The sequence below is a fragment of the Meles meles genome, chromosome 7 (assembly GCF_922984935.1).
Source record: "Meles meles chromosome 7, mMelMel3.1 paternal haplotype, whole genome shotgun sequence".
NCBI classification, from domain to species: Eukaryota; Metazoa; Chordata; class Mammalia; order Carnivora; family Mustelidae; genus Meles; species Meles meles.
Window position 1 is genome coordinate 24,983,837 of NC_060072.1, and position 26,467 is coordinate 25,010,303.

Consider the following 26,467-nt stretch of genomic DNA (forward strand, 5'->3'; position numbering starts at 1 on the left):
ATGTCATCATCTCTTTTGCCGGTATCACGGGCTGCTGGAGGTAAAGAGGAAATCTGTCAATGAGTTCTTGCTTTGTGCCTGGTATGGTCAGTCTCCACGGTGGATTGGGAACGTAGCAAAAGGAGAACGGCACACGACAAGCATCACACATGGCCTTTCTATGTCAGGAGTTTATCAATGGCCTACCGAGAAGAGAAATTTCTCTTCCAATTTTAATTCTGCCAAGCAAAAATCTTCACATCGGAGAGGCATTAAATGGTCCTACTTAGCTAGATTGCTAGGGAATTTCATAACATAAAACAATTAATTCAATTATTTGTCATAATAAAGGACATGAATAACCACATTTTATCAAAATCTGTCCTCTTCTTTCCTTTTCCAGCCTTTCTCTCCTCCTCCTGCTTCCTTAAAAGTATACAAGGAATTCATATTTATTGGTATAGAAGAATAACTTCTTTATCACTGACAGGTTGACAAAGCTTCGAACATTGGATAACACCAAGAGTGTGTTACAGGGGACAGGCGTTCCATAGGCACTTTCCATGGGCTCAGGGAAAGTCATGCCATAGATTCTTCCTCAGAGACTCCGGAAGGAACCAAGCCCACACCTTCTTCTTAGACCTCTGGCCTTCGGGACTGGGAGAGAATCTGTGCCTGCTGTTTTAAGCCTCTCTGTTTGCAGTGATTTGTTGTGGCAGCTCCAGTTCCACGTGACTAGGAAGTCATTCAGGTGGAGAGAAGGACTGGCTAAGGGCCAGTGCTTAGAGTGAGTTTATAATTCAGGAGACTTGTTAGAGTGGGTTGAAAGTGGTCCCTCCAAAATGGTAGCTCTCCCTGCGACGTGACCTTATTTGGCAAAAGGGTCTTTCAAATGTAATTGAGGTAAGGATCCCAAGATGAGATCATCCTGGACTTAAGGTGGGTCTTAAATCCTAAATGACAAGTGTCTTTGTGAGAAAAAGAAGTTCCTGTGAACACGGAGGCAAAGATTAGAGTTACACAGGCAATGCATGCCTAAAGCCACCTGAAGCTGGAAGAGATGAGGAAGGATTCTCCCACAGAGCCTTTGGAGGGAGCACAGTCCTGCTGACACCTTAATGAGGGAAGCCTGAGCTCCAGGACTGTGAGAGAAATTCTCTTTTCTTAAGCTGCCAAGTTTGTGGCCATTTATTATGGCAGCCATAGGAAACTAATATACTTGGTGTTTAGAGTTTTACTTTTTTTCTATTTCTTTATAACCAAAAGGAACTTGGGTTTGGAATTGGAGGGGAAAAAAATATCTTGTCAATCCAGATCACTGAAACCTGGTCGGACAGAATTTAAACTCAGGCATTCCAGGCTTTAAGCCACCTAGGATGGAGTGGACAGCAAGTTTACGAGGTTTTTCTTGGGAGGAGAGAGGGTTGGTTGTCCCTCTATGTCTAGCCTATCAATGGTTCGCCCTTTGGAGGACATCAGCGGTCCCTTCCTGGGATGCCAGGCCTAGCTCTGGCCTGAGAGTGTAGGTTACAGGAGGGTACAGTACAGGGTACAGGTCATGAACTCTGGCAATGCCACTCAAGCCCAAGAACCTTTGGGTCCTTGACTTCTCTTGCCTCCTAGGCCTCAGCCTGTTGGCTATGCCCTTCCATACTCCTGCTGTCTCCAAGCCCAGCTGCCTGGACCCCCCTCACCTGTCTTTGCTCATGTATTATAAGGCCCAAGATTTCATGTATTGTCTTGACCTCTTTGATGTGGCCCTGTATGGCAGGTGGTGTCCTCCTCCCTGAACTGTGAGTGTAAGTGACTAATAAACCTCTATCTATCTCATCAGTCCAATGTGGAGTGTCATATGTTCAATCACCTCATCACTATTTGGGGCAGGGGATCCCTCCTTTACCCACAAGGTCAATCAGAAGCTCAAAGCTTCCACCTTTGCAATTTTCTTTCTTTCTAAGCCATTACCCACAGAAAAACGTGCTTAAGGTTTCTATCCCAGACATTCCCACTTTCCCAACCGAATCCCTGGCAAGCAGCTCATTCTCAGGCAGCCTTTAAGCTCCAGACCAATAACTCCTGGCCCTGTTGTCTCTTTCAGCCACTTAGAGAGGAGGGGCACTTTTCAAGATACTCTGGTATTTTGGGAGGTGAAAGTGGTTCAGGGGCTGGGGCAGGAAGGGGAATATGTTTTCAGTTGTCCCCTCCCCTTCTCTGACTTAAGGTGTCAGTTGTAAGCTCCAGAATTCCTGCTTTTGGCTCTTTGGTATCTGAAGCTAAAATTTCCACCCCCAAGCATTAAAAAGCCAGAAAGAAAGAAAAAGAGAAAGACCTTTTATCATTTCAGATTTTTAAAAAAGATTTTATTTATTTATTTGACAGACAGAGATCACAAGTAGGCAGAGAAACAGGCAGAGAGAGAGAAGGAAGCAGGCTCCCTGCTGAGCAGAGAGCCCGATGTGGGGCTCGATCCCAGGACCCTGAGATCATGACCCAAGTTAAGGCAGAGGCCTTAACCCACTGAACCACCCAGGTTCCCCATCAGATATTATGAATAAAAACAAAAAGTTCATTCAGAAATTCAGTTGACTTCTCTCTCCCTCCCTCCCTTCCTCTCCCTTTTCTTCACCAGCCCCCTTATGGCCAGGCTTCCTTTTTTACTAAGTGTTTAAGTCCATGCTTTGCACTCACAGGTATGTGCCACCATCACCACAGTCCATTTGAGAACACATTTATCATCTCAGAAAGAAACCCTGCATCCCTTAGCTCCTAACTCCCGTCCAGCCCTAAGCAACCGCCAATCTACATTTTGGTTCCATGGTTGAGCCTATTCTTGACATTTCATGGCATATAATGGAATCTTATAATGTAGGGACTTCATGTGGCTTCTTTTACTTAATATAATATAATATTTCCAAGTTTCATCAGTCTTAGAGTATGTATCCTTCTTACGACTAATAGTCCATTGTATGGATATACCACATTTTGTTTACCCATTCATCGGTTGATAGGTATTTGGGTTGTTTCTATCTTTTGACTATTCTCTATAACACTGCTATAAATATTCATGTACAAGTTTTCATGTGGACATATGTTTTCATTTCTAGGATGGAAGTGATGAGTCACATAGCGACTATATGTTTAACTTTTTGAGGCTGTTTTCCAAAGCGGCTGCACTATTTTCCCTTCCCATTAGCAGAATGTTAAGATTCCAATCCCCCCACACACTTGCCCATACTTGTCACTATCTTTGAATTTTTTTTTTTTTTGAAGACTCTCTAGTCTGGACCGAGGATGTCCCTAAGGGTAGTGACTGCGTCTATTGCTGCCAAAATGGCAGTGTAAGGGTAATGGTACATATATTTATTTGTAGTGACCAGAAGAAGCAAAATCTTAATGCCTCAAGATAAGATCCCACTATCCTGTAATAGGCCCCCTTCTCTATTTACACAACAAATATAGACTCATTCCCCTGAAGTATTAAGCACTGTGCTTGGTGCCAAGGGAAACAGACAGATGAGCTGTGTCTTCTGCCCTTGAGATCCAGGCCCTGAATCTCTACCTCAGTTGGAGGGGCAAGGGCTGCTTGTGCCCTCCAGCTCAGAGACCCACGCATCCACCGGCTCCAGCCTGGCTGGTGGAAGCCTGGTCCTTCTGGTCAACAGAGCAGGGATGACAGTTGTTTTCCTTTTTCTTTTTTTTTGACAGATAAAGGAAAAGATGAACCAGTCAAAAAGGACAAGCCATATAGGATCTTTTTCAAAGATCTCTTTCTTTTCAAAGAAAATGAAATGGCAGCAAAGAAAAAGGTAAAGTTTTATTAAGAGCCCAATCCAAATTAATGTTAGAAATTTATCCTCTTATCCTTCCCTTTTATGAACTCTGCTGGGTGAAGACAAGGGGTCAGGTGTGGGTGTGTGCATCGCCCGCTATGCTGGGGCATAAGCACGCACAACAGGAAGAGCATCCAGCCCATGGGAAGGACCCAATGATCATTGCCTACTGGGGGAAGACAGACACACTATGACCAACACATATGACAAGTATGGTATATCCCACTTCATTGATTCCAATGCCCATATTTTTTTCCCACATTTTCTCATTCCTGAAATTGGGATCCCACTTATATAGATGGGATGCCATGCACAATGGGCAGTGCATAAAATAATAGTGCAGCTGCTACCAATGATATCTTAGAGCTGATACATTACAGTAACAGAGCAAAGGACATGGACATGTAGAGAAAGGAGTGAGCATTTTTGTTGGAGAGGATGATGGTGGTGGTGTGTATGTGTGTGTGTGTGTGGTTGTCTCTGTGCACACACATGCACAAAGACGTCACTGAAGAGATAGCCAGGGCTGAATTATTAAGAATAAGTTAAAATTTGCCAGGCAGATACAGATAGAGAATGTGTATGTGTGTATTAGGGAAGAGGGCAGGGAAGGAAGAAGGAACAAAAGTGGAGGAGGGAGTCATTTTAGAATTATTTGGTATGAAGCTAAATTAGAGATGAGGCTACCAAAGCTGTGTTTTGCTTAATATAATATTTCCAAGTTTCATCAGTCTTAGAGTATGTATCCTTCTTACGACTAATAGTCCATTGTATGGATATACCACATTTTGTTTACCCATTCATCGGTTGATAGGTATTTGGGTTGTTTCTATCTTTTGACTATTCTCTATAATACTGCTATAAATATTCATGTACAAGTTTTCATGTGGACATATGTTTTCATTTCTAGGATGGAAGGGATGAGTCTCACTACTTATATTATACTATTTAATACATGATTTAGATTTCAAGAGGTTTGCTTGTCCTTATTCCTAGAGATAAAGATTGATTATAGGATTTTTTTTTTTTAAATCCCATTTGGAATGAAGAAGCTATCTTGAAATGCTCAATAACAGATTCATCTGTAAGGTGAAAGATTTATGCTTGTGTTGTATAGTTTTATTGAAAGTGTCCTAAATTAAATTGAGCAAAGATCCATGAACTTCAAAGTCTGATTTATTTATGTGTACTGGGGAGGTCCTTTTCCTCTCAAGTTTTCAATTCAATTCCACAGAACCAGTCCTTTCAAATCAGTGGAATTTCCAAGTTACCTGCAGTTGGGCAAGACAAGGATTAAAAAATAAAAAATGAAAATGGGGGCGCCTGGGTGGATCATTGGGTTAAAGCCTTTGCCTTCAGCTCAGGTCATGATCCCAGGATCCTGGGATGGAGCACCTCATTGGGCTCTCTGCTCAGCAGGGAGCCTGCTTCCTCCTCTCTCTCTGCCTGCCTCTCTGCCTACTTGTGATCTCCGTCTGTCAAATAAATAAATAAAATCTTTAAAAAAAAATGAAAATGAAAATAAAGGCAAAACCCTTCCCAGGCTCATATTTATGATGTGCATGTTTAGTAAAGGTTGAATGTTTTTATATTTGTGCTCAGCTTCGTAAGAGAAGGAATTGTAAACTATACCCACTCCATCTGAGATAGAACTCAAAGTTGCTTGTTTAATGTATCTGTAATGAGAAATGTACCAGTAATGAGAAAAAGACTTACTGTAAGTGATAGTTTTATATCTGGTCATTATTTTTAAAGACAACATTATTTTGGTATATTAGAAATTCTTTTCAACTTTTGCATTTGGGCAGGAAAAATTTATAAACCGCAGCATGAAAGTCTACCAGAAGTCTACATTTTCATCTCGAATGAAGAGTCGTTCACACCTGGGCCAAGAAGCCTTCTACTCTGACACAGCTGGTGGTGCATTCGAAAAATTTGGGCTAGATCCCTCTCTTATTCTAAGATTAACAGAAGGTAAGTCTAGATTACTGTTTAAGAATATTGTTTTGAGTATTTACTGTTAATGTCAGGTTTAGGGGCTTTTTTGGAGGTTAAAAAGAAAAGTATGCTGTTTCATACTATGGTTGGGGAGGTTGTAAATGGAAACTGAGAGTTGGGACAAAATCTATTTTAAATAAGAAAACATATTTGTAAGAAATACACTGTTACTCATTTTCATGGCTCTAAGGAAGAAAGTCATGCTAAAATGATATAGTATTAAAGGTTATGGCTACGGCCATTAAAATCCATTTCTAAATGTAGAAATATATAGAAACTTTCTAAAGAAAAGTGTTGATTTTCTGCACCATACAGCTCATATATCCAGAATCAGGAAGCTAATAGAATTTAATAGGTTTTCCTGTTGTTGCAAAAACACAACCTGTTTTAATGGCACTTGAGGACAACAAGATAAAATATTACAGGATATGAATTATTGCTCTATGAAAAGGAACAATATGGTAATCAAAATGTCATTGACTTTTCTTACTTATCAGATCAAGAAGTGCTTACAAGTGAGATAGAAAGCAGTTTAAAGTGTGGTTGAACTGATTAATGGTAGGATGATGGGGTCATAAAATCTTCCCCCAAGATGAGCCTTATCTAAATTTTTAAATTAAAATTAAGAAGAAAGGAAGGGAGGAAGAAAGATACATTGAATGCCCAGGATTTGCTGTGGTAACTTAAAAATTTGGTAACTCTGCCAAACTGTGATTAAAAAAAAAAAATCTTCAGAGAGCAACAAAAAAGAAACACTTGGGAAAGAACTTTGGAGTCGATAATTAGTGTAGAAGAGGGAAGCCATGTTAACTTTTTTAGATCTTGGAGGTGCGTATTCTTCACTATAGTTGTACGAAGAAGTGCAAATGTCAGGCAACGTGGCGGTATCAGTGACTATACCATGGATAGGGTAAAGCTAGCTTCAGTCTTGTGTCTCATAGCTCACCTGTGTAGAATGGTGAACCCTAAGTCATCAAGAGCCCTTAAAATTATACGTGACATGTTTTCGAGTTCTACACAAAATGGCTACCTTCAAAAATCCATGCCACACTATCACTTCTGAGAGAACAAGCAAATATGACTTTGCAGATGACCCTACTCGACACCAGGCTGGTTGACAGAGGGGTTACTGGTCTCTTAACAGTAAATGAAATACACTAGACTCTTAAAAAAGGAAATGGTAAAATTGTTTGGTATTATCCAAGACCATCTGAGCTCTGTCAGCAATGGAAATCAGGTTGCCAGTTTCTGCTGATTACACAGATAAGAAATTTGGACGTTTTCATTGAAAATAAAGAAATCCCCCTCAGACTCTTTCTAATCATGAGTCGATTTGGTGAAGCACCCATTTACCAACCTCACGTTTCCTGCCTGAATTCTGATTAAAGACAAGCCTATGTGGTATAAAATGAGCAAGTGACCCCTTCTTTGGGAGCCCAGTTATTTTATTTTTGTGTATGCAGTAGTAGCCAACTGCTAGATCACCTCAACGAAATTACGCAGGCAACCGTCACAGACAGATGAGTTGGGCTGCGTCTTATAAGTGCCATCTCCCCCTCCAGGGAGCCGGCAGCCTGACCATGGTTTTACTCTCAAGGGGATCACATCCCCAGTGAGTGGTGAGATTCTCTGGTGTTGAGGGACACTGGTGCTTGGAAGATGGTTTTCAAAAAACCATGGTCTTGTTTCAAAAAACCTTCTGGATAGCTAGAAGAGCCAAAGTGGGAAACCCACTATAACTAGTCTATTTACCCGAATAAAGATAGTATCAGAATCTTTCAGAATTACCAGAATAAAGATCACAGAAAGAATAAAATCACATCAACTCAACCAGATAGTATCATGTTAAAGTAGTCTGAAATGATAAGAATGACTCTAATATTTAGTAAATGGACAGTACAGGATTTTTAAAAATTGAAATGTATTCCAATTCATGTGACCCATCATAAGTGATGGAACAAAAGTGACAGTAAGCACTTTCATGCTTCTTTTCTATTAAGAATATTCTTTAGGCCAATCGAACCTGAATCTGATCAAGTAAACATGGGCAATTGAGCACATGTTAAATAATACCATGAGGATGCAATCTGCCAGATCCATTATACAGGAAATTCTACAGGGAAATTGGTCTGGTTTTTGTTTTTTTTTTTAAAAGAGGGAAAGAGGCGGGGAGGGGCAGGGGTTTGGAGAGAGAGAAGGTTAAGCAGACTCCATGCCCCCATGGAGCCCAATGTAGAACTCGATCTCATGACCCCAAGGTCATGACCTGAGCCAAAATCAAGTCAGACACTCAACTGACTGAACCACCCAGGCGTCCCTGATCTGTTTCCTTAAACTAGTAAGTGGCATGGAGAAAAGGTCGTGTGTGGGGGGACGTAGGGATGGCAGTTATAGATAAAAAGTTGACTTTAGGAGTTATACCAACCAAATTGATTTTTGTTTAGATTTTAATTTTTTTAATTCTAAAAAGTTATTTTTGAGACCACTGGGAAAATTTGAACCGAGACTAGGTGTAAGATGATCCTAAGGAATTGTTCATTTTGTTTGGGATGATAGCTGTATTATGGCTATGTCTTAAAGCTTTTTCATCTGATGGAATTACATACTAAAGTATTTGTGGATTAAATGATAATGATGGCTTGCGTTTGCTTTAAAATATGCCAGTGGGGGGGCGGGGAATGAGGGATAGCAATAGATGAAACAAGAGAGGTAAGATGTTGATCGTGTTCAAGTAGGTGATAGGTACAGGGCAGTTCATTTTATGAATGTTGAGGATCTCTCTTTTTTTTAACATTATATTTATTTATTTGACAGAGAAGGAGTACAAGCAGGGGGAGCAGGAGAGGGAGAAAGAAGCTCCCTGCTGAGCAGGGAGCCAGATGCAGGGCTGGATCCCAGGACCCTGGGATCATGACCTGAGCTGAAGGGAGGCACTTAACGACTGAGCAAACCAGGCACCCCGAATGCTGAGGATTTCTATAATAAAAAGTTTTTATGTATTAAAAAGAAAACCGATATAACTAGGTGCTTATTATCTTCACATATATTATTTTATCTAATCCGCAACAAAATGCTGTTAGATGTTTCTCTTCTCCTCCTCTGATGAAATGGCTCAGTGAGATTGAATCACTAATTAAAGGTCACTAGGTGGATGCAGAATTCAAACCAATGCCTGTCCGAATCCAAGGCTTGCTGTTTGTCACCCATAATTACAGAACTAATTTTTATGATTAAAATAAATAATCATTATATTGCTATTATTGACCTGGAAAAATTAAGTGATTACTCATTCCAATTGTATTTTTAATAATAGCTAACAATTGTTAAGAAGTTGTTATGTGTTGGGGTGCCTGGGTGGCTCAGTCAGTTAAGCTTCTACTCTTGACACGTTGGGTGTGGAACCTGCTGAAGATTCTCTCTCTCCCTCTCCTCCTGCCCCTCCCAGCTCACGGGCTCTCTCTCATTCTCTCTTTGTCTAAGAAAAAGAAGTTATTATGTTTTATGAAATGTTGCTTCACTTCCTTCTTCTCATAATACCACTATGAGGTAGAGGTAATAGTAATTACCCACTTAGACTAATTTTTGCTGTGGTCATAAACCATTCCTCAATTTCAGTGGCTTGCAACAACGTAAGTTTATTTGTCATTCACCTTTCAACGTTGGTGCTTTTCGTTGGGTCCTGCACTGAAGGAACAGCCCCTGACTGGTATGTTGCTGGAGTTACAGCAGAGGGAGGAAAAGGGAACCAGTGGTGGTTCTTAAAACTTCTGCCTTGGGGCGCCTGGGTCGCTCAGTGGGTTAAGCCTCTGCCTTTGGCTCAGGTCAAGATCCCGGGGTCCTGGGGTCGAGCCCCGCGTCGGGCTCTCTGCTCACAGGGAGCCTGCTTCCTCCTCTCTCTCTCTGCCTGCTTCTCTTCCTACTTGTGATCTCTGTCTGTCAAATAAGTAAATAAAATCTAAAAAAAAAAACACCAAAAAAAAAAAACCAAAAAAAAAACTTCTGCCTGGAAGCCATGCAGGTCACTGCCACTGGCGTTCCATGAGCCAAATCAAGTCAGTGGTCAAGCCTGACACCAGTGAGGGGAGGAGGAGATAATCTTCTTCCACAGAGGGGCAGAAAATAGTTCGGAACAATAATACAATCTACCACAGTTAGGATCCTCATTTTTACAGACAAAGAAACTGAGCCTCGGAGAGGGTGAGTAATTTACTCAGGTCCTCATAGCTACTAAGAGGCAGGGGCAGAATATGACCCAATGGGACTCTGGGCTTCCCAGGGCATAGGCTCACTGGTTATTCGGGAAACACTATTTTATTTCTACTTTTATCTATGTTTTAATCAAGAGACTTTGTTTTATACCACATTCTGTTTGTTTTTCATGAAGCGAACATTGTTGAAATGCAGCCTACATGTAACTTTTCCAGAATGAAGAAACCTTAAAAGGAAACTTTAGTCTTTTTTATTAGATGGTAAAGCTAGTTGTCATCTTTTTCCTTCCTGCCGTAAATTTGGTTTGTGATCCCCACACACGTTTCGCTAAAGGACTTTGGTTTTATATCCAGATTGGCCGAAACACTAAGATTTAAAACAGCTCCGTCTCCTTCAGCACGGGCTTCAGAGTCATATGCCCCTTCTGCCATGTGTTAGCTTTGTTATCTTGGGCAAGCGTCTTGACATCTCTGAGCTCACATACAGGATAGGTTCAGAAATATGTACCTCATTGGGGTTATTGTTAGGATCAAATAAAATGATTTATTTAAAATGTCTAATAAAGTTCTTGGAATATGATGGACACAAAATAAATGGTAGTTACTATTAGGAAATTAGTTTTTTGGTGATTAGAAAAAAACTTTATTTGAAGGGATAGTGGTTTTTTAAGTCAGATACATACCATATACAGTAATTTAATTACATAGCTTTTATTTTATAGGCGTTCTTGAGGGATAATGAACTAAACCTAGGTCTATTTCAATTTTTTTTGAAGGTGCAGACACAAAAAGGACTATTCATGAATTTATTAATGACCAGAGAGACAGATTTCTGCTGGAGGTAGTAAAAATAATTTTTTTCTCCCATTAGTCACACAGAGGACTTCTGGCAGAGCATTGCCAAATTTTCACCCCAACAGCTTATTTTTTTCATTACATGCTCCAGATTTATTGCACCTCTGATTCTTTCCTAAACAACTTCAGTTGGGCTTTTATCCTCATCATTCCACCAAAACTGCTTCTGTGAAGGTTCTCAGTGACCTTCCCATTGCCAAGTTCAAATTGTCACCTCACAGTCTTGCTTTTCCTTCCTTTTCCTTCCAAGTAGCAATTAGATCATTTGGTTACTTCCTCTTTCTCGAAATGTCTTCTTCGGCTGGTTTCCAGGACCCACAGTCTCTGGTTCTTCCTTGTCACTGGCTGCTGACTTCTTCACAGTTTTTTTCTCTTGTTCCTCTTCTCTCGGATCTCCAAATGTTGGAACGCCCCCAGACTCACCCCTCACCCTATGCTCTATCTACCCTCCTCCAGGCCCATGGCTTTAAATTCCACTTCCCAGTTAACAACTTCCAAACTTCTTTCTCTACCCTGATCCTCTTCCCTGAACTCCAGACTCACAAAGGCAACTGTAGTTCTTAACATCTCTGGTTAGACACGCAGTAGGCACCTTGGACTTCCCATTTCCAAAATTTTGCCCCTCCTATACTCTTCTCTACCCCTGCAGATCTCCATCTCATGGAGTGCCCCCATCGTAGCGAGTAGCAGTTTCATTTTTCCAGTTGTTTAGGCCCAAAACACTCCTACCTACAACCCACATCTGAATATGCTTTCAAATGTATTTTTTTCCAATATACCCATACTCACACTACTTTTCATGACCTCCCCTGCTGCCACTGTTACCAACATCACTTGCATGAATTATTGTTACAACTTCTGAACACTGGTCTGCCTCCACTTTGCTCCCTACAGTCTGTTCTCCACATGTGTCCCACGTCAACTGAAGAACTCCGGTGACTTTGTCTGACCCCTGGCTCCCCAGTTGTTATTTCTTTAAAATGATCTCATTTACATATTTTAAATTCATTTATATTATAATGTATGTAATTTTATTTATAATTTCTTTTTCATGCATGGCATTAAAAGCCATAGTGAATTCTTATATTCTGTACTAAAAAAATAAAAGCTAGATATCAAAGTTGTATTTGGGGATTTACACAGGGTTCTTGGAGGCTGGTTAAAGACCCCTACCCTTGGGCAGCTTGGCGGAATGTGTCATAGGCATAGCAGGGTGAAAACCTCATTGTTCTGGGCTGCTTCCTAATGGAAGAGGCTTTGTGACTGCAGACCACCCGATATCCCAATGGCCAGAAATATGGGGGGGGGGGGGTGGCTATAGTGGATCATACCAGGTAGACCTCCTCTTTGGAGGGACACATAGTTGTTGTTGTTTTAATTTTTATTTTTTAGGCTAGAGCCTGAGGGGATATATAGCTACTTTTGATTTTTGGGAACCATATTGAGCCTTTTCATAAAAGTGAAAGAGAAGAATGAGTCTCCCTACTAAAGATCCCAAAATAAATTCCTTCATAAAATAAAGGCTATCGTCTCAAGACTTTGCAGCTATTATTTCCAATACAAGTGATCACTTACTATGCAAGTTACTTTCCCCTTTATTAGCAGATTGATGAACTGTACTAGCAATGAGCTGGAAATGTGGCATAATGTTGCACTTCTGTTTTCAATATTCCTAGTATGCCCTGTCAACCAAAAGAAATACAATTAAAAAGTTTGAAAAACACATGGTGGCAAAGGAACGGCAACTCACAAGAGCCGAAAAAAAGCTCCAAGAAGACGCAATGGCCTTTGAAGAGTTCCTTCGAGAAAATGACCAGCGATCTGTAGATGCTCTTAAAATGTTCGTTTTTGTTACTCGGGCCAAATTGCCTTTTTCCCTCCCTCTTTCTTTTTAGTTTTTCAGAATACAACACAACACAAAACGAACTAATGCCTGTTACTTTTCAGTGCAGCACAGGAAACTATAAACAAACTCCAAATGACAGCAGAACTCAAGAAAGCCAGTATGGAGGTGCAGGCCGTGAAAAGGTGAGCCCGGGGCACCATCTTTTCCTTCTCAAATGTCCCAGCACCATGGAAATTTCCCTGTGCTCAGCAAGACCTTTATGGGAATATTCCTAATCAGTTGATGATTTCCTACATATAACCTTATTTTTAAATACGTAATCTGTCTCTTTTAAATAAGGACCATCTGTCTCTGCCTGGATATCAGAGCACAGTGACCTCTGGCTGAAAATTTTCTGTAACTCGTCAGTGTAGAAGCCCAGAAACTGGTTGAAAAGAAGCAAGCCAATGTTAAGAGTGTACCACAAATTATTTTCTAAGTGCCCTCTTTCACTCATCTGAAGGCGTATTTCTTTCCAAATTTTTAACATCTCTAAAATTGGGATTCATTTTTACAACCATCTCTCTACTATAATTGGCAGGATTTTTTATAGTTATACTTATTTGAACCTAGAATTGATATTAAAAGCCAGAATCTATAATGACAAATTTACAGGAAGAAGAGTTGGGATAAAATTATACCCCCCACCACTACCCCCCCCAAGCCTGAATGTTTTCTTCTGTAGTCAAGTGTATCTCACTTGGTCTAATTTTAAAAATCTAAAGAAGCTTCCTTCTATCATCATTCTTGGACAGTAATTTCATGACCCAGGAGACACTAGTCTTGGTATCAAGTCATACTATAACTTCTTTTGTTTTCTTTTTTCTTTTTGAGGATTTGATACTTACTCTTCCTCTAAAACTAAGTCCTAGTTTCTGGAGAAGAGGACACCAGCTTGTCTAAAATATAGCAAAGGAACCGGATGGTAGTTTCTTTGAAACCAGCCAGTTGATATTAACAGAATGTGTGTTTTCAAACACATCCTGGCTCCAGAGCCTCTTCTATTTTAGAAGCCTAAAGTTGAAGGCATTCCAAGGTGGAGCACTCCCTTCCTGCCTTCACTCTGTCGTGTAATTAGAAGATTCTGTTCTATCTGTGGAGCCAGAGTAGCAGCCTCTGTGCCTGCACGGAGTCCTGTGTTTATGCGCAATGGCCACCCCGCCAACAGCCCTGCTGAAAAGAGCTGGCTTAGTGTGTATGTGTCTCGTCATCCTAGAAAGGTGCAAAAGGTTATGAAAAACAAGCTGGGGACAGCACAAAGGATGCAGGCACCTGCTATTTATTTCCTTTTTCTCTCTGTGGCCTGACAGGGCCCAGGAGGGTTGTCCACTGCAGGTAGGGCTGGAAATCTGTTTACAAAGGGGAAGGAAGCTTGTTCTGAAGCTTTTGCTTGAAAGCTGTGCAATGCTAGCCATTTTAACCCTGTTCTTGCAGCGCCTCTGGGAGGCTTTCCAACTAAAAACAAAGTGGCAGCAGAATGAGGGGCCCCCAAGGTTGTTGATGCGTGAGCCAGCTGCTTGCTGGCTCTTGAATCTCACTCCCATCAGGGAGGAAGGAGGCACTGCCTGCAAGAAGTAGCGGAGCTGACCCCCTGGGGTAGGGGACACTGCTGAGGGCGTTGAAGAGGGCATGACTGAGGACGCCCGGAGGAAACGGGTGGAGCTTCCTTTCATGAGGGCCTTCGTGGCTATTTTAAATTATTTATTTATTTATTTGAAAGAGAGAGAGATCACAAGTAGGCAGAGAGGCAGGCAGAGAGAGAGAGGAGGAAACAGGCTTCCCGACCAGCAGAGAGCCTGATGCGGGAACCGATCCCAAGACCCTGAGATCATGACCTGAGCAGAAGGCAGAGGCTTCTGCTCCCACTGAGCCACCCAGGCGCCCCCTTCGTGGCTATTTTAAACATTCCTTCAAGGTCCACTTTGTAGCACGATTATGGGAAAGCAGTGTGAGGCTGGGAAGAGCTTTCAGTCCAAGTCCTTGGGTAGCGGAGGCGAGAGCTTGGGCCTCTGAGTCAGCGACAGCCCCATCTGAGTGCTGACTCTGCCTTTACTAGACAGATGACTCTGTAAGTCATTCATTTCTTCTTCCGAAAGGTGGGAATCGTACCGATTGTAAAGTGCTGTACAGAGAATGCAATGGTATCAGTCACGCGTCCTGCGTATTGCCCACTCCATAGTAGGAGCTCGCTTATGTTAGTTTTCTTTTTTCTTCTCACATAAGCCCCATCATCTGCTGCCTACTAATTTCCTCCTATGTCTAAAATTTAATACGAGATTTCCCTCAGAAATAATGAGTAAAATTGCATCAGTCTATTCCATGTGTGTATATCCTGGGCATGTTTTATTCAGTAGCACTTCCTATGGGTTTTTTCTTCTCATCTTACCTTCTTGATGCCCATATTTTTATGACCCTACTTACAATTTTTGTTATATAAATTGTTACTCAAATACATAGTCAAGGGAACAAATTTGGTGAAACCTTTCTTTTTTTAAATGAACATGCTTTCACATGAATATTTCTAATGATATCTTCATTTCTTTTGAGTAGTGAAATAGCAAAAACAGAATTCCTCCTTAGAGAGTACGTGAAATATGGATTTTTTCTGCTGAAATTGTCTCCAAAACACTGGCAAATCCAACAAGCGCTGAAAAGGGCGCAGATGAGAAAGAGTAGAGAGAGTATGAATGTCAGTCTTCCAGTACTAACAAGTGAGTCACATGTTCTTAATTTCAATTAAGTAAATATCCCTAATTCTCAGATGTTTCAATGTTTATTTGAGTAATTTATTAAACAGTCAGAATTTCTGTTTTAAGCAGAACCTGAACAAGAATTCCCACTATCTCTGATATTATTTTTTTAAGATTTTATTTATTTATTTATCTAAAGAGTGAGTGTGTGCTAGTTGGGGGATGGGCAGAGGGAGAGAATCTCAAGTAGGCTCCTCACTGAGCATGGAGCCCAACGTGGAGCTCCATCTCAGGACCCTGACTGAAACCATGACCTGAGCCGAAATCAAGAGTCAGTTGCTCACACTCTGAGCCACCTAGGTGCCCTGGTATTACTAATCTTTTAAAGTATTATATAATATGTTATCACAGATCTCAGAAATTAACACTGCATGGTACTTGTATTAGGAAGTCAGCTCAATGGACCAAAAACAGATCTATTATAGGTAAGAATCGAATAAGTGATCAGAATACAAATCAAAGAGGAAAACTACCACTTCCAGCAACATTGGGGTGACATGGACCAGATTTATCCTCCTGCTTAAAAAAAATGTGAAAAATAAATATGAAAAATATATGAAGGTTTCAGGCATCAGGCATCAAGGAGAGAAGCAGAGATATCCATGAGAGAGGAGAGACAAATGAGATAAGCCAAATGACGGTCTCAGCGTAGTGCCTAGGGAGGATTTCCAGGATGCAGCAGAGGAAGGAGGAGCCCAGCAGTCCCCATGAACTGCAGAGATGGAGCTAAGGGTATAGGGAGGCTGGAGTTCCCAGAGCAGAGTCCTGGAGAAGAGAGAGCTACATAGAGAGTTCTCTCCAGAGTCTTCAGCTGAGCGCTGATCCTGAGACTCCTGGATAAGAGCATTTACCCCATAGAAGCCAGTAAACTACAAAACCAGAGAGAACTCTTCCAGAGAGCTGATGGTTAAACACTTCCCAGCTCAGCAGCGGTGGCTATCACAGCTCACTTTGCTGTGATTACATTAGATCATGTGTACAGTGTATTGAGCACAGTAATGGCACTGGGTTAAACTCAACACAGTTCGACAAGAGAGAAAACCTATAGAAAGGAAAATCAGGAAGTAATTGCATTTAGCAGCTTAAACTTCAGTGCTCCTAGACTTGTCCTTTAACTAGAGGATACTTAGAAAGCAAAGAGTCCCTCAGTCTAGAGGAGTGAATGGCTGACACGGGGATTATAGAAGTTATCAGGCTGTCGACTGAGGCAGGAAACAGGGACCTCCCTGTGCCCTGCAGGTCAGTTCCCCTCCATTCTGCCTGTTCCAGAGACCAGCCCTTGCCTTCAGCATCATACATTTGCTTGTTACAATGCCCCCATCCTATATTTCTGTCCTTGTATCATGAGACAAACCTCTCAGAAGTGTTTTCCCCTTTCTTCTCTCTTCCCTTGCCTTTTTTTTCATTTCTAGAATTAAATACAATGAAAACAGATGGCAGTACTGAGGATCCCAGGAAGATATCATTTTCAGATGACTATTACGTGGAAAGAGATCGCCAAGGTAACACCAGAGATTTGGGACTTCACCTAGGTGCCCCTTCACCCAGATTAGGGCCACCCAGGTGCCCCTACTTTGACCAGAAAGGTGCCTATCTCAAACTGAAAATCCGGGACCTCTGAGCTAACCTAGTAAACAAACGGTAGTGACCACATCACCCGGAATCGTTGGGAGCTAGAAGTTCTATTTCTTTCTCTCTGACATGATTATAAGACTCGCAGAGGTGGATGAATGGACACGACAGGCACAGAAGTCAGGGGCAGAGAACCTGGCACCAAGACATCCCCTCCACAAAATGTAACAACTGAAGTGTTCATCATTTTTATTTTTTGCCTTGATTTTTTAAAATCTGTGATTATATTTGAAATATACCTGGCTAGGTTAAAAAAAAAAAGAACCATGATTTATATTTCACAATTTATGCCCCTGATTTGGGACTATCAATAGTTATATCATGTTTTTGACAATACATACCCTGCACTGTCCCCCCCACCCCGCCCCGCCCCACCACTACCTTTGATTTTATTTTTAGGCTTGGAATCCAATTTCATTAGAATAAATAAGCTCAATCCCCTTTCTATTATTATCATTCTAATGAAAAGAATGGGCATATCCATGCAGAAAAAATGAATATCTTGCACCAAATAACTAGGACTCATTTCTAATTCTATGTTATTTCTTTTTACCTCCACCATCACCAATGATGTGGACTTTGCCGGGACATTATGAATAGGAAAACCACACAAGAAGCCCACTCCAGAGAGTAAGAAATCATCTGTATCAAGGTACGGTACCTACTTCATTAACTCTTTTGGAAATGTTTTTTTAGAAAATATCCCTTTTAGCCTTTCTTCAACATAGAGACCACCTACAAATACCTGTCCTAACAGATACAGGAAGTGGTCGCTGTCATTTCCGGGTGCTCCTGAGGTGGCTGAGCTCCCACAGGCCCACGCGCATTCTTTGATGAGTGCCTGCCACTGCTGTTTGCAGAAACCACCTGTCCTCTGCATCCTGGGTCTGGCTCTCTCAGAGAGCTAAGATAAGCTACCTGCTGACTCCTGTGTTTGCAGTTTTATCACATCATTCAAAATTGCTGCAATTGGATCACAAAACTTTTTTGTTTGTTTTGTCCCTTACACGATTGTTGACTTGTTAATACTCATTATTTCATAAGTTGCTAGTTCTCAACCCTGGCTATTTAAGAAAATATATTGATGTCCAAGATGGGTACACTGGCCCCCAGGAGAGGATCTGGGCCAGCAACACAGTATCCATGCCAATCACACATGACAAAAGTCAACACAGACACTGTACTCTAAATTCTAGGGACCCTGAGATCACTCCACTTCTGTGGCACTTAAAGAGTCATTGTTTTACTTTGCTTTGTTTTTTTTTTTTTAAAGATTTTTATTTATTTATTTATTTGACAGAGAGATACAGTGAGAGAGGGGACACAAGCAGGGGGATTGGGAGAGGGAGAAGCAGGCTTCCCGCTGAGCAGGGAGCCTGATGCGGGGCTCGATCCCAGGACCATGGGATCATGACATGAGCCGAAGGCAGATGCTTAACACCTGAGCCACCCAGGTGTCCCTACTTTGCTTTTAATTAATTTTTAAAAAATTTTGAGATAGTTGTAGATTCACATACAGTTGCAAGAAATGATACAGAGAGATCCGTGTACCCTTTATCCAGTTTCCCCCAATGGTAACATCTTGCAAAACTGCATTACAATATCACAACCAGGATATTGGCATTGGTACAGTCAAGATACAAATAAATACAGAACATCATCACAAGGATTCTTCATGTTGCCCCTTTGTAGTATACCCACTTCCCTCTCTCTTCCTCTCCTTAAGTCCTGGAATCACTAATCTGTTCTCTATCGCTTTGATTTTTACCATTTCAAACTGTTACATAAATGGAATCATACAGTAAGTAATCTTTTGGGAGTGGATGTTTTACGGATCATACATTCTCTGAAGTTTCATCCAAGCTGTTGGGTCTATCAGGAGTTGGTTCCTTTTTATCGCTGAGTAGTATCACAGTTAAACCCTTGAACAATATGGGTTTGAACTATGCATTTTCCCTTATATGTGGATTTTTTTAATAAACATAGTATAGTACTGTAAATGTATTTTCCTTATGATCTTCTTGACATTTTCTTTTATTTAGCCTACTTTGTTGTATGAATATAGTATATAATACATATAACATACAAAATGTGTTAACTGTTTAAGTTATTGGTAAGGAGTTGGCTTCAGGTCAGCAGTTGGCTATTAGTGTTAAGTTTTGGGGGAGTCAAAAGTTATATGCAGATTTTTGACAGTGTAGGGGTTGTTACAGGGTGAATGATAATATGGTATGGACACACTACAAATTATTCACTCACTGAACGACATCCAGGTTGTTTCCAATTTGGGGCTATAAAGAATAAAATCGCTATAAATATATTTGTGCAACTTGTGTGCACATCATTTCCATTTCTCTAGAATAAATGCCTAAAGTGCAATTGCTGAGTTGGATGGTAGGTACATGCTTAGTTTTTAAAGAAACTGCCAATTTTTTTCCAGAGTGGCTACACCATTTTACATCCCCACCAGTAATGAACAGGGATCCAGTTTCTCTACATTCTCATCAGCATTTGTTTTCATTATTTTAAAAATTTTAGCCATTCTGATCAATGTATATATCTCTTTTTTTTTCTATCTCATTTTTTGTTAATTATTTTTAGATGTATATATCTTATTTTGGTTTTTTTTTAAAGTTTATTCTGGTTATTTTTTATTTTTTTATTTGAGTTTAGTGGACATACATTGTTACATTAGTTTTGGGTGTACAACATCATGATACAATGCTATGCTCATCACAAGTCTAGCCATCACCATGCAGCACTATTATGCTATCATTGACTATACTCCTTATGCTGTGCCTTTTATTCTTGTGACTTATTCATTCCATAACTGGAAGCCTGTATCTCCCACTCCCCTTCACATTGTGCCCATCTCCCATCCTTCCTCAAAATGGCTGGGCCGCAGGGTGAAAGTGAGAGGCTCAAGGAGTGAATAGTTCTTGTATCATGAGCAGGTAAGCAGTGGTGCTTTGTCCCAAGGGTCCTGGGGAGCCACTGATGGTTTTAAGCAAGGGTATAACAGAGACTCAATCAGATGTACATTTTAGAAAATTGGAAGTGGGAGTATTTTAAAGAATGAAATGGAGGGAGACAAATCTAGAGGTAAGAGGGTCCAGTTAGGAGCCTGGTGTCACAAGTCAAGGGAGAGATAATGAACAACCTCAACCTCAACCACAGAGTGACAGTGGGGACAAAGAAGAAGGGCTGTAAGACACCTCAGGGAAATGGCATTGATAGGATTTGAAAGGCTCGAATAAAGATCAGAGGAAGTATGAGGAAAAGAGAATGGTCAAAAATAACTCACAGAGTTCATCAAGCATAACTCCCAAATCTCTGTATGGCAACTGGGTGTATGGTGTTGACATTCAGTAATACTGGGAACATTGTAAAGGAAGCAGGCCTGAAGGGAAGATAAGGAGTGTGATTTTTGGATTTTTTAGTTTTAGCTCCTTGTAGGACAGCCAAGCAGACACTGACGTCCAGTTGGAAGTTGGACACTGAAGTCTAGAGCTCAAGAGAAAGAGACAGATATGTGGGAGCCATTAGTATATTAGCAGTGATAGAATCCATGAAAGAGGGTGAAATAACCCCTAAAGAGTGGGTAAAATGAGAGGGGAAGAAGGCTGAGGAACCACAGACATTTATGTCAAAAAGGAAACCAAAAAGGTAACAAGAATTTCAGAGAGGTGGGAGAAGACTGGTGAGAAAATGATACCATTGGATCAAGAGAAGAGCTGGTGGACAGTAGTTATCAAATGCTTTCTCAGGGGATGTTTCCCAAATATTCATTTACTTCTATGGCTCTTTCTCCATGTTCCCACATTTTATTTCCTATGCCTTAAAGGGCAGTTCCATTTTGTTCCCTCAAACTCAACACAAACAAAGCAGATATTAATTTTTTTCTTAGTTCATCCTTTAACTGTTTTCCATCTTATTAGGATGACTTCCATTATTTCAGATTCACAGACTACAAATGTTGGAGTAATCTCTGTCCCTTCTCTTTTGGCTCCGGTAGCTCTTTCTACTCACGGTTCCAGGATTTCATTCTTTCATGTATCTCTAGATTCTCCTCCCATCCCCAGCCCATTTACTCACTCTTCCCTTCATCACTATCCTCTATTTGAACGTGTTCATTACCTAGATCACACCAACAGCCACCTTACTCTCTCTAGTCTCTGACTCTTTAATTTTCCAATCATTTTCAATTTATCCTTCTTAAAGGATTTTTCCAAAGCCACTATGCAAACCACAAAATTATTCTTTAAGAGTGTACCTCATCTCCTGTCCCCCCAACCAACATTCCTCAGCTGGATCAGAAGATATTTTAAAAAGTAAAATCCACTCTTCAGAAGACAAATATTGTGTTACTCTGGGAACAAACTTTGTTTTGAGCACCAGAACACATGTTTAGTTTGTCAAGAAGACTGCATTAAAAGAAGCAAAACAGATGCAGCAATATAGGTTGTCATGTGTTTCTTTAAAAAGATTTCTTATAGGGGCGCCTGGGTGGCTCAGTGGTTTAGGCCGCTGCCTTCGGCTCAGGTCATGATCTCAGAGTCCTGGGATCGAGTCCCACATCGGGCTCTCTGCTCCGCAGGGAGCCTGCTTCCCTCTCCCTCTCTCTCTGCCTGCTTGTGATCTCTCTCTATCAAATAAATAAATAATCTTTAAAAAAAATAAGATTTCTTATAAATGCACCTCAAATAATTAGTACCATATGGTTTGGCCCTTCCTTGTGGTCTCACTTGTTTAGATATGTCACCCTTGTCTGGATGGAATCTGATTTTCTTTTGCATATGTATGGAATACATTGATTCCTGCAAACAGCAGTTTCCTAAAAGGCTAAAAAGGCTATTGAAAAGGACTATGTTATAGTTAGGTTCCAAAGACAATTTAGAAATGAAGCAAATCTGTTGACTGAAAGTGGCTCAGAAATCAGACGTTTTCTTTCTTTTACAGCCATGCTGAGAGCATCAGTTCAGAAGACAGCTCGGAATTATTTCTGGAGAATGATATGGACTATGATCTGGTAACAAGATTATCTTTTTAAAATTTAAATATTGTGTTTGGTGAAGAGAATAAGAGCTCATTTTTTTCTTTTAAAATTAAAATTTCCTAGGGGTGCCTGGGTGGCTCTGTTGTTAAGCGTCTACCTTCAGCTCAGGTCTTGATCCCAGGGTCCTGGGACTGAGCCCCACATTGGGCTCCATGCTCAGTGGGAAGTCTGCTTCTCCCTCTCCCCCTGCTTGTGTTCTCTCTCTGGCTGTGTCTCTCTATGTCAAATAAATAAATAAAATCGAAGATGGTGGAGGAGTAGCAGACTGAAATGACATTAGGTCACAGGAGTTCAGCCAGATAGTTATCAAACCATTCCAAACACCTACAAACTCAACAGGAGATCTAAGAGAATAAAAGCAGCAATTCTAGGAACAGAATATTGACCACTTTCTGAAAGGCAGGATGTGCGGAGAAGTGAATCCTAGGCGATGGAAGATAGACCGTGAGGGGCGAGGCTAGATCCTGGCAAGCGGCAGAGCAGTGGAGCACAAAATCCAAACTTTTAGAAGTCTGCTCCAGTGAGGGACATCGCTCCAGAGGCTAAGTGGAGAAGGGGGAGCAGTAAGCCCTCGCAGGACAGTACAGTCTCAGGACCTGCGGGGTCACTGAAAGATCGGAGGTGTTAGAGTGTGGCAGAGCTCCCAGGAATTGGAGCAGGGAAGCCGTGTACAGAGACAGAGCCGAGGAGTGAGCTCTCAGCTCGGAATTACCTTAAACTGTGATCTGCGGCACAGCTGGACCACTGTTCTTTGAGCAGGGACGCCACAAGTGGCAGATCTGGGGAGATTCACCTTCCTCCTCTGGAGGCAGGAATCTGCTGGGTTTGGAGACTCCAAATGGGGCTGTGCATCAGAGATAGAAACGCTCAATCACAGGCTGGGTGAACTCAGAGCAGAGCCGGAGACCAGGGAGACGGGAATGACTGACCCCTTTTCTCTGAAGACGCACTGAGGAGTGGAGACCCAAGCTCTCAGCTCCTCCAGGCTAGAGATTCCCATTCTCCAGAGCTCTACAGAAAGCGTTCAGGGAACAAAAGCTCCCAAGAGAGAACTCGAGCAGATTTCTTAGCTCAGCCCCTGGCAAAGGTGGTGCAATTCCGCCTCAGGCAAAGACATTTGAGAATCACTACAACAGGCCCCTTCCCAGAAGAACATCCAGCCAAGAACAAGCTCACTGATCAAGGAGAACAGCGGAACTCCATAGCTAGGGGAAAGCAATGCATGGAATTCATGGCTTTCTCCCCATGATCCTTTTAGTCTTGCAAAGTAAAATTAAATTTTTTTAATTTTATTTTTTTCTTATTCTATTTTTAAAAATTTTTCCTCTTTCCTCTTTTAACGTTTTTTTAAACTAGTTTATCTTAATAATACCTTTCTAAAAAATTCTTTTTAAACTTCATTATTATAGTCATATTTTATCCTTCATTGTATTTAACCTTATTTTTTGTATACATATAGGGTTTTCCTTTTTCTAAAAAATGTTGGGATATAACTTCTTCTAATAGATCAAAATATACCCCAAATCTAGCACAGGCTTTGTTCTAGTCTCCAGCCTGAGCACATTCTCTCCCCCACTTTTTTTTCTTCTTTCTTTTTCCAACCAACTTATAAATTCTTTTTTTAGAATGTTTTTAAGATTTTCATCTTTACAGTCATAGTCCATCCCTTCATTATGCTTACTCTTATTTTTGTATGTATATAAGTTTTTCTTTCTTTAAAATTTTGGGAGGTAGTTTTTTCTAAGAGATCAAAACACTCATAAAATACTCCTAAAAATACTCCAAAAACTCCTAAAGTGGGTGGCTCTGTTCTATTCACCAGTCTAATATATATATATATTTTTTTTTTTTCTTTTCTTTTTACCCCCTTTCTTCTCCCCTCAGTTTGGGGTCTCTTCTGATTTGGTTAACATACATTTTTCTGGGATCTTTGCCACCCTTTTAGTGTTTTATTCTCTCGTAGGATAAAATGACAAGGCAGAAAAATTCACCACAAAAAAAAAAAGAACAAGAGGCAGTATTGACGGTTATGGACCTAATCAGTACAGACATTGATAATATGTCAGATCTAGAGTTCAGAATGACGATTCTCAAGGTGCTAGCCAGGCTCAAAAAAGGCATGGAAGATATCAGAGAAACCCTGCCTGAAGAAATAAAACCCCTTTCTGGAGAAATAAAAGAACTAAAATCTAACCAAGCTGAAATAAAAAAGGTACTAATGAGGCAGAGTCAAGAATGGAGGCTCTTATCTGTACCCCAATGTTTATTGCAGCAATGGCTACAGTCGCCAAACTGTGGAAAGAACCAAGATGCCCTTCAACGGATGAATGGATAAGGAAGATGTGGTCCATATACACAATGGAGTATTATGCCTCCATCAGAAAGGATGAATACCCAACTTTTGTAGCAACATGGACGGGACTGGAAGAAATTATGCTGAGCGAAATAAGTCAAGCAGAGAGAGTCAAGTATCATATGGTCTCACTTATTTGTGGAGCATAACAAATAACATGGAGGACATGGGGAGAAGGAGAGGAGAGAGAGTTGAGGGAAACTGGAAGGGGAGATGAACCATGAGAGACTATGGACTCTGAAAAACAACCAGAGGGTTTTGAAGGGGCGGGGGGGGGGGGCGGGTGGGAGGTTGAGGAACAAGGTGGTGGGTAATAGGGAGGGCACGTACTGCATGGAGCACTGGGTGTGATGCCAAAACAATGAACACTGTTATGCTGTAAATAAACAAACAAACAAACAAACAAAAGAATGGAGGCTCTTACTGCTAGCATAAATGAGGCAGAAGAGAGAATTAGTGATATAGAATACCAAATGATGGGTAATAAAGAAGCTGAGCAAAAGAAAGACAAACAACTACTGGACCAAAAGGAGAGAATTCGAGAGATAAGTGATACCATAAGACAAGACAATATTAGAATAATTGGGGTTCCAGAAGAAGAAGAAAGAGAGAGAGGGGCAGAAGGTATACTGGAACAAGTTATAATAGAGAAATTCCTTAATATGGCAAAGGGAACAAGCATCAAAATCCAAGAGGAACAGAGAATCCCCCCTCAAAATCAATAAAAATGGGTCCACACCCCATCATCTTAGCGACAAAGAGAAAATCCTGAAAGCAGCTCGGGACAAGACATCTGTAACATACAATGGTAGAAATATTAGATTGGCAGCAGACTTATCTACAGAGACCTGGCAGGCCATAAAGAACTGGCATGACATATTCAGAGCACTAAAGGAGGAAAATATGCAGCCAAGAATACTATATCCAGCTAGGCTATTATTGAAAATAGAATGAGAGATAAAAAGCTTCCAGGACAAACAAAAACTAAAAGAATTTGCAAACACCAAACCAGCCCTACAGGAAATTGAAAGTGGTCCTCTAAGCAAAGAGAGAGCCTAAAAGTAGCCCAGAAAGGAACAGAGACAATATACAGTAACAGTCACCTTACAGGCAATACAATGGCACTAAATTCATATCTCTCAATAGTTACCCTGAATGTAAATGGTCTAAATGTCCCAGTCAAATGACACAGGGTATCAGAATGGATAAAAAACAAAACCCATCCATATGCTGTCTACAAGAAACTCATTTTAGACCCAAAGGCACCTCCAGATTTAAAGTGAGGGGGTGGAAAACTATTTACCATGCTAATGGACATCAAAAGAAAGATGGGCTGGCAATCCTTATATCAGATAAATTCGATTTTAAGACAAAGACTATAATAAGAGATGAGGAAGAACTCAAGGGTCAAGACTCAAAGGGTCTGTCCAACAAGATCTAACAATTTTAAGTATCTATGCCCCTAACATGCGAGCAGCCAACTATATAAACCAATTAATAACCAAATCAAAGAAACACATCGACAATAATATAATAATAGTAGGGGACTTTAACACTCCCCCCTCACTGAAATGGACAGATCATTCAAGCAAAAATCAATAAGGAAATAAAGGCCTTAAATGACATACTGGATCACATGGACATCACAGATATATTTGGAACATTCCATCCCAAACCAACAGAATACACATTCTTCTCTAGTGCACACGGAACATTCTCCAGAATAGATCACATCCTGGGTCACAAAGCAGGACTCAACCAGTACCAAAAGATTGGGACCATTCCCTGAATATTTTCAGATCACAATGCTCTGAAGCTAGAACTCAATGACAAGAGGAAAGTTGGAAAGAACTCAAATACATGGAGGCTAAAGAGCATCCTACTAAAGAATGAATGGGTCAACCAGGAAATTAAAGAATTG

At 40.8% G+C, this 26,467-nt stretch overlaps 1 protein-coding gene across 1 annotated transcript in view; it reads left to right on the plus strand.

Moving 5' to 3' along the window:
* The window catches only part of CCDC38 (coiled-coil domain containing 38), a 44,332-nt gene continuing 17,865 nt past the window's right edge, over positions 1 to 26,467 (plus strand). The window contains exons 1-10 of the mRNA XM_046010562.1: positions 1 to 40; positions 3,685 to 3,785; positions 5,618 to 5,783; positions 10,792 to 10,856; positions 12,547 to 12,710; positions 12,818 to 12,898; positions 15,306 to 15,466; positions 16,918 to 17,007; positions 17,738 to 17,789; positions 22,097 to 22,166. Coding sequence (XP_045866518.1) covers positions 1 to 40; positions 3,685 to 3,785; positions 5,618 to 5,783; positions 10,792 to 10,856; positions 12,547 to 12,710; positions 12,818 to 12,898; positions 15,306 to 15,466; positions 16,918 to 17,007; positions 17,738 to 17,789; positions 22,097 to 22,166 — 990 coding nt within the window. The remainder of the gene's footprint in view (positions 41 to 3,684; positions 3,786 to 5,617; positions 5,784 to 10,791; positions 10,857 to 12,546; positions 12,711 to 12,817; positions 12,899 to 15,305; positions 15,467 to 16,917; positions 17,008 to 17,737; positions 17,790 to 22,096; positions 22,167 to 26,467) is intronic.